Source organism: Coffea arabica, chromosome 5e (genome assembly GCF_036785885.1).
Source record: "Coffea arabica cultivar ET-39 chromosome 5e, Coffea Arabica ET-39 HiFi, whole genome shotgun sequence".
In the NCBI taxonomy this organism is placed as follows: domain Eukaryota; kingdom Viridiplantae; phylum Streptophyta; class Magnoliopsida; order Gentianales; family Rubiaceae; genus Coffea; species Coffea arabica.
This window is the reverse complement of record NC_092318.1, coordinates 5,042,220-5,050,880: the sequence shown is the minus strand read 5'-3', so window position 1 is coordinate 5,050,880 and position 8,661 is coordinate 5,042,220. Positions and strand designations below refer to the sequence as shown.

The following is an 8,661-nucleotide window of genomic DNA, read 5'->3' as shown; positions in this document are numbered from 1 at the left end:
TCAAAATAATGCAAGGGCAATATTGTCCTAAAGGGGATTAAGTGAGCAAAATTAAAGGTTAGGGGGTAAACTGAGAAATGACTTATTCTTTAAGGGAATAAAATGTGATTAACCCTTCTTAAAATATTGAATCTATGAAATATGATAGTAAAATAATTAGGAGGGAGAAAATATTATTATAATATCCACGACACTCTGCGAAGATTCTGCGAAGCAAAGGGACGCCTCCACGAAGACACTTGCGGACGTCAAAAAGCGTCATGGGAGAGGCACGTGAATAATTGTTGTGGTGCTGTGGGGGGGCCCAGAGTGAAAGGAAGTAAACATTGACTATTAGGGAGAGAGAGAGAGAGAGAGACTTGTCGAATTAAAAATGCAAAGTTCCGGGACCAAAAACAAAAATGCAACTCAGCAGCGATTGAATTAATTAACGAGGAGAATTGAAATGTACGATTAATTACACCAACCATGGGCAGAGGATCAAAAAAAAAAACCATGGGCAGAGGATCAAAAAAACGTGACCCGCCAAATATGGGTCAACATCAAGTAGTGCTGAAAGGAAAAGCACAAGAAATTGGTAGGTAGAAAAGTAATACTTAATCCTTTTATACATAATAATTAGAATTAAGATAATAAATGCAAATACAGTACTAAATATTAAATATAATTAGTCTTTAGATATATATGTTGGTAATAGTTTGTAATGAGTATGTTGAGGTTCTTTGTCCCACATTGAAAGTGGATAAAGTGCACAATGTCTATATATGAATCATTGTCTTGTTTCCTTTACAAACTTGTTCCAAAATATTAGTATGGAGGGAAAGTTTGGTGGGAAAGTTATTTCAAGATAAATAAAATCTTGACAAGGGCACTAGGGCACTTGGGGCACCTTGGGGCTCTATGAAAGGGTGTCAATTAGTGGTGGTTAATGGCGGTTATTCTTTTTAGCAGACATATCTGTTAAATTGGTTAACTACCCATACGTCTATTCGATAAGGATTGCATCCTCTAATGGAGTTTTGGACAGGTGCTTCAACTATTTTAAATAGTGGGGTTTCGACAGAATTAAATCACTATTTACTTTTCATTTTTGATAGTTCTTAGACTTTGTTGTATCCTAGAGGTAATTTGTCTAATAGAGGCAAATAACACCTTAAGGAAAGTGCTTTCACGCCTCAAAGTCCCTGTATTTGTCTAGTATAGTTTCGTTATTTACAGAATTTTCAACAATCTTAAGGTGTTATTCTCAACAATGGAGTCAAGTTCTGAATATGCGTTCAAAGTGATGAATCAAGACTTCGTGAAATTGGACAGGTTCGACGGCACTAACTTCTCACGTTGGAAGGACAAGATGATGTTTTTCTTGACGGCTTTGAAGATTGCCTATGTTCTGGATCCTTCACTTCCTGAAATTCCAGCGCCTAAAGATGATGATTCTGATGAAGTCAAGGTACAACGCAAAAAATGCGCAGATGACGAGTTGTTGTGCAGAGGACACATCATGAATACTCTTTCTGACCGCTTGTATGATCTGTATACTGCAGTCAAGTCGCCAAAGGAAATCTGGAATGCGCTGGAGTACAAGTACAATACGATGAAACAAGGTGCAGACAAATTTCTGATTATGCAATATTTTGATTTTCGTATCACTGAGAATTCTTCTCTAATGGATCAGATTCATGATCTCCAAGTGATTGTGCCTAAGTTACATGATCTGAAAGTGGAGATATCTGAATCCTTACAAGTTGGAGCAATAATAGCCAAACTTCCAAGTAGTTGGAATGACTATAAGAAAAAGTTGCTCCATACTACTGAATCATTCACTATAGATCAGATTTTAAAACATTTGCGTATTGAAGAAGATACCAGAAATCTTCAAAAGAAGCAAATAGAATCTGATGTCAAAGTGAATGCTTTAAGTGAGAAGAATTCACATAATTTTTCTGGTTCCAAAAGAAAGTCTCCAGAAGCAAGTACGCCTAAGGATAAGAAGAAGAATAGAGTCTGCTATAAGTGCGGCAAGAAGGGTCATTACAAGCGTGAATGCAAGGCAGATAGCAACAAAAAGCAAAAGAAAGACAATGCCAAAAATGCAAATCTGGTTGAACAAGATGTTGCTGAAATTGTTGCAATGGTTTCAAATTGGAACATTGGCATGATTTCTGAGTTGCACGTGGCTGCTGCAACCAAATCGTGTGACTGGTGGTATGATTCTGGTGCCACCGTGCATGTTTGTAATGATAAGTCCCAATTCAAGACTTATGAAGAAGTTCCTGATGGTTATGAAGTATTGATGGGAAACCATAATACAACAAAGGTTCTTGGCAAAGGAAGTGTAGACTTGCAGTTTACTTCTGGAAAGAAACTTATACTGGCCAATGTACTTCATGTTCCAGAAATTAGGAAAAATCTTGTGTCGGCTGATGCCTTAAACAAAAAGGGGCTAAAGGCTGTACTAGAGTCTAATCAGGTTATCTTCCCTTTGAATGGTGTATTTGTAGGCAAGGGATACTCTTGTGATGGAATGTTCAAGTTATGTATCAATAAAAATAATGTTTCTGTGTATATTGTTGATGCTTCATATTCTCTTTGGCATGGTAGATTAGCGCATACTAATCATAAAACTTTGCAGTTTATGTCTAAACATGGGCTGATTTCATTCAAAGATAATATTGAAAAAAGGTGTGAAACATGCATACAAGCAAAAATGACCAGATTACCTTTTCCTAAAGCAGAAAGAAACAATGAATTGTTAGATCTTGTTCATTCTGACGTTTGTGAATTTAATGGGTTTCTAACAAGAGGAGGAAATAAGTATTTCATCACATTCATTGATGATTATTCAAGATATGTGTATGTTTACTTGATGAAAACGAAAGATGAGTCATTTCATATGTTTAAGTGTTACAAAAATCTGGTGGAAAATCAACTAGGAAAGAAGATTAAAATTTTGAGAAGTGATAGAGGTGGGGAATATTTCCCTGCTGATTTTTCTCAATTTTGTGAAGAAAATGGGATTATACACCAAACTAGTGCACCTTATACTCCGCAACAAAATGGTTTGGCAGAAAGAAAAAATAGAACTTTAGAAAATATGGTAAATGTCATGATTATAAGTTCTGGACTGCTTAAAAATTTGTGGGGAGAGGCCTTACTGGCTGCTTGTCACATACATAATCGAGTAACTTCGCTTAAATCCAAAGTATCACCATATGAATTGTGGAAAGGTAGAAAACCAAACTTGAAGTATTTTCGAGTTTGGGGTTGTATAGCCTTTTATAGAGTCCCTGATCATAAAAGGACAAAATTGGGACCTCGAGCACTTAAAAGTGTGTTTGTAGGCTATGCTGAAAATTCAAAAGCATATCGGTTGCTAGATTTAGATTCTAACGTCATTGTGGAATCTAGAGATGTCGAATTTTTAGAAGATAAATTTCTTTATAATTCGACAATGAGTACAGATCCAAGCCAAGAGCCACCGCCTGTTTCCAATGCTAGACCCTCCAATAATAATAAAAGGGATGCAGGGGACATTCCAAGTGAATTAAGGAGGAGTCAAAGGCAACGGAAGGAAAAACATTTATCCTCTGATTTTATAGATTCACAAGCTATTGTTTTCTTAGTTGAAAGCGATAGACAATTTCTACTTGACAAGATTCCTGTCTTGTTAAATGTAGAAGATGACCCTAAAACTTTTAGTGAAGCTATGAAATCAAGAGATGTATCATTTTGGAGAGAGGCAATTAATGATGAAATGGATTCATTATTGGGTAATCATACTTGGATCCTAGTTGATTTGCCTCCGGGTTCTAAGCCAATTGGCTGTAAATGGGTATTTCGAAAGAAATACGCTACTGATGGATCTGTACAAACTTTTAAGGCAAGATTAGTAGCAAAAGGATTTAGACAAAAGGAGGGAATCGATTATTTTGATACTTATGCACCAGTGGCTAGAATTACATCATAAGAGTACTATTGGCATTGGCTTCAATGTTTGATTTGTGTGTACATCAGATGGATGTTAAAACGGCATTTTTGAATGGTGACTTAAATGAAGAGGTGTATATGGATCAACCAGAAGGTTTTGTTCTAGCAGGAAATGAAAAGAAAGTTTGCAAACTAATAAGGTCTTTGTATGGTTTAAAACAAGCACCTAAACAGTGGCATCAAAAGTTTGAATCTGCTATACTCTCTAATGGTTTTAAATATAATAATGCTGATAAGTGCATTTATTCCAAGTTTACTAGAGAGTATGGTGTGATAATCTGTCTATATGTGGATGACATGCTAATTGTTGGTACTAATTACAAAGGCGTTGAAGAAACTAAGAAGTATTTGTCTTCAATATTCAATATGAAAGATCTTGGAGAAGTAGATACTATCTTAGGAATTAAAGTTAAGAAACATAGTGGGGGCTATTCTTTAAGTCAAACTCATTATGTTGAGAAAGTTTTGAACAAGTATCAACATTTGAAGGTAAAAGAAGTAAGCATCCCTTATGATCCTAACTTTAAGTTGTTTGAAAATTCTGGAAAGCCGATTGCTCAATTAGAGTACGCTAGTGCAATTGGTAGCCTAATGTATGCTATGCATTGTACTAGGCCAGATATTTCATATGTAGTTTGTAGACTCGCTAGATACACTAAGAATCCTGGTATAGAGCATTGGAAAGCTATAGGTAGAGTGCTTGGATATCTTAAAAGGACAAAAGATTTAGAGCTTTCCTATAACAAATTTCCAGTTGTACTTGAAGGTTATTCCGATGCAAGTTGGGTAACCAGTGTATGTGATAAAGTGTCCACTTCTGGATGGATTTTTATGTTGGGTAGAGGAGCTGTTTCTTGGGCATCAAAGAAACAAATCGTCATAATTCATTCCACCATGGAGGCTGAATTTGTAGCCTTGGCAGCTGCATGCAAAGAGGCCGAATGGCTAAGAAACTTATTGTTAGACATCGAGTTGTGGCCAAAACCGATGCCAGCCATTTCTTTGCATTGTGATAGCGAAGCTACTATGTCTAGAGCGTTAAATAGAATATATAACGGCAAATCTAGACATATAAGTCTAAGACATGAATATGTCAGACAATTATTGAATGATGGCATAGTCACAGTGGTGTATGTTAGATCATTCAATAATTTGGCGGATCCATTCACTAAAGCTCTCTCAAGAGATGTAGTGAAAGCAACGTCATTGGGAATGGGGTTAAAACCCGTCGTCTAAAACCACTAGTAATGGTAACCCAACCTCTCTTCTAGCACTACCACTAGATGAAAGGTTTAAAGGGTAATAACAAGTTACTAATAAGTGGTTGTGAGCACTAGAAATTATATTACACCATTCCAAGGTACTAGTGCAGTTTGTTATGTAAGAGGTTGAGTATCATACTCTTAATGAAGTTAAATATGGTTTCGTAGTGCCTTGGTAATAAAGGCTTGAAATGTACTTCACCTATATGCTCATGGGAGTGGTGCCGCTCCTAACAAAAGTGTGGGTTTTCTTTTGTAAATGATCATGAACCTAGGATGGAGCACACGGCCGGTAAAAGTGCTAAAATCATTTCGTGAACTATTCTCCGAAAAGGATATAATCTTGTGTGTGCTATTTCTGTTTTAACTTTTAAGTTATGGTTTAAGCAACATAGCCACCATAACTTGTTAGAACAAGTGAAATATTTACACTAAGAGAAGGGTTTAAGTTCACAAACACCTTTCTCTATGCAAGATAATATGAGTGCTGATTTAATTTCATTACAAACTAAGTGGGGGATTGTTGGTAATAGTTTGTAATGAGTATGTTGAGGTTCTTTGTCCCACATTGAAAGTGGATAAAGTGCACAATGTCTATATATGAATCATTGTCTTGTTTCCTTTACAAACTTGTTCCAAAATATTAGTATGGAGGGAAAGTTTGGTGGGAAAGTTATTTCAAGATAAATAAAATCTTGACAAGGGCACTAGGGCACTTGGGGCACCTTGGGGCTCTATGAAAGGGTGTCAATCAGTGGTAGTTAATGGCGGTTATTCTTTTTAGCAGACATATCTGTTAAATTGGTTAACTACCCATACGTCTATTCGATAAGGATTGCATCCTCTGATGGAGTTTTGGACAGGTGCTTCAACTATTTTAAATAGTGGGGTTTCAACAGAATTAAATCACTTTTTACTTTTCATTTTTGATAGTTCTTAAACTTTGTTGTATCCTAGAGGTAATTTGTCTAATAGAAGCAAATAACACCTTAAGGAAAGTGCTTTCACGCCTCAAAGTCTCTGTATTTGTCTAGTATAGTTTCGTTATTTACAGAATTTTTCAACAATATATTCATCATTTATATTTGAATTATTAAATATTTAAATATATAACTTGCAACTTGCAAGCATACGCTCAAGTACATACATAACGTGTGGATTTATATTCACTATTCACTAATTTTGTTTGAACATATAGACAACTAAGATAATACATATGAATTGCACGTCAATATACTACTGTATTATCTTTTACTATTGATAAGAAAAATGTATGTAAGATTCAGATCACGTGTGTGTTTGGATTGCCATTTTTCAAAGAAAAATTGTTACATTTTTTATGAACACATTTTTCAATCATCTGTTTATCTCACATATATCAAATCGTTACAATAATATTTTTACAAAAAAAATTCAGAAAAATATAATCCAAACAAGGCGATAGGTACATCATTTTTTACATCATTCATAAAAATTTGTTTTATATTTACTTTACGATCAAAATGAATTACTGATCTTGAAGAAATAAAAGATACTCCATACATCTTGCGTAGCACCAAATCCGTTTCACGTGGCGCGCACACAATAGCCTCCAGAGTAGGAAAATGTATCTGAAAATTGAATGGCATATTCGAACAAAAACCTCGAGTTCTGTAAAGGACAAAAGACCTTTTCGTCTTCTTTCCCATCAGCATCTTTAGACATAAAGTTTTGAAATATTGGGTCTCAGAGTATCTTTCCTATCATTAATCATAAGGAAAAATCGTTCAAAACATCCCTCACATTTTATAAAATAATTTTTTTCATCTCTTACTTTTAAAAGTATAATTTTATATCCCTTATAAATTCACATTGATCAAATTTGGTCCCTACCTAGGTTTCCGACTAGTTTATTATCGGAATTCACCACGTGACTTGCATGTGATCATTTTTTAAGGGCAAAATTGTCAAATCAAATTTTTACATAATCTGATTCATAGTTCCTCATATTTCACAAAATAAATTTTTTCGTTCCTAACATTTTACAAAATGAGTTGTTTCGTTCTTCACATTTCAAAAAATGTATTTTTCCATCCCTCACATTTTTCAAAATGAATTTTTTCATCCCTCATTGATCATGTGTATGAATAGCTTTTTTTTCTATAAACCCACGTATATGTCTATTTGATTTTACCTGAACAGTACGAATAACATGTAATTTATCTCTATTGGATTTCATCTAAACATGCTAATTGTAGTTATACACATGCTATTCAATAGATATATATATATATATATATATAGGGGTTTTAAACTAATAATTTTATTTGAAACCTATGTATATATTTGTATGATTTCACCATTTGAACCTATTCAATATTTGTGACCTTTCTTTTTTGATAATAATTTATTTATTGAGTTGTATAATAAGGTCATTTAATTAATGGGTCCTAATTTGAATTCTATAATTATGCTAACAAATTTCAGTTTAAATCTGAATTTCTACTCGACACTTTTAAAACTAACAGTTGAATTACTTACATGGTGATTGTTTTAAAATTTTAAAATGCCAATCACTTATTTCTTTTTATCATACTTTTCTTTTGTTTATTTTTTGTCCAAATTTAATTTGATATAAACACTCGATAATATTTAGGATTAAATGCCTTCTTTATTTTCAAATTTTGAGTAAAAGAAAATGAATATAAGTGAAAAACTAATAATTTTTTTAAACCCATGTATATATCTATTTGATTTCACTTGAACAGTACGAATAGTATGTAATATATCTCTATTTGATTTCACATGTTATTCATACTGTTCAGGTGAAATCAAATAGATATATACATGGATTTAAAAAAAATTATTCACACACATGATCAATAAAAGATGAAAAAATTCATTTTGAAAAATGTGAAGGATGAAAAAATTCATTTTGTGAAATGTAAGGGACGAAAAAATTTATTTTATGAAATGTGAGGGATTATGAATCGAATTATATCAAATTTGATTTAACAATTTTACCATTAAAATATGATCACGTGCAAGGTACGTGATGAATTCTGATAAAAAAACTAATCGAAACCTAAGTAAGAACCAAATTTGACTAATGCGAATTTGTAAGGGACGTAAAATTATATTTTTAAAAGTGAGAAACGAAAAAAATTATTTTACAAAATATGGGGAACTTTTTGAACGATTTTCCCTAATCAATAAAGTTTGAAATATTGGGTCGTGGTCAATAGCCAGGAAGAGTCCGCTAAAACTTTTCCGCATTTGGTCAGAGTTTTAAGCCTCCCCCTCCACCCCCCTAATCCTTCTTTTGCTAAAACGATTCAGAGTGTACAATGCACTTGTCTGTCTGATTTAAGTGGTTCACTTCCCCTTGTCTGCTTGCCTGTCTAAGTGCAGACAAGTAAGAATAGGAGCAGGT

The 8,661-nt window shown here is 33.8% G+C and overlaps 1 protein-coding gene across 1 annotated transcript; it reads left to right on the top strand.

Annotated features, from left to right (window-relative positions):
* Positions 1-1,252: 1,252 nt before the first annotated feature.
* Positions 1,253-5,223, top strand: LOC140006840 (uncharacterized). Its single transcript, XM_072049505.1, has 3 exons — positions 1,253-2,597; positions 3,342-3,880; positions 4,015-5,223. Exons 1-3 carry the CDS (start codon positions 1,253-1,255, stop codon positions 5,221-5,223), a joined length of 3,093 nt encoding a protein of 1,030 aa, XP_071905606.1.
* The last annotated feature ends 3,438 nt before the right edge of the window (positions 5,224-8,661 follow it).

Coding starts and splice junctions, on each gene's coding strand:
- LOC140006840 (XM_072049505.1), top strand. CDS start 1,253: ATGGAGTCAAGTTCTGAATATGCGTTCAAAGTGATGAATCAAGACTTC. Junction 2,598..3,341: donor TTCATATTCTCTTTGGCATG/GTAGATTAGCGC, acceptor GTGTGTTTGTAG/GCTATGCTGAAAATTCAAAA. Junction 3,881..4,014: donor GATCTGTACAAACTTTTAAG/GCAAGATTAGTA, acceptor TGTGTACATCAG/ATGGATGTTAAAACGGCATT.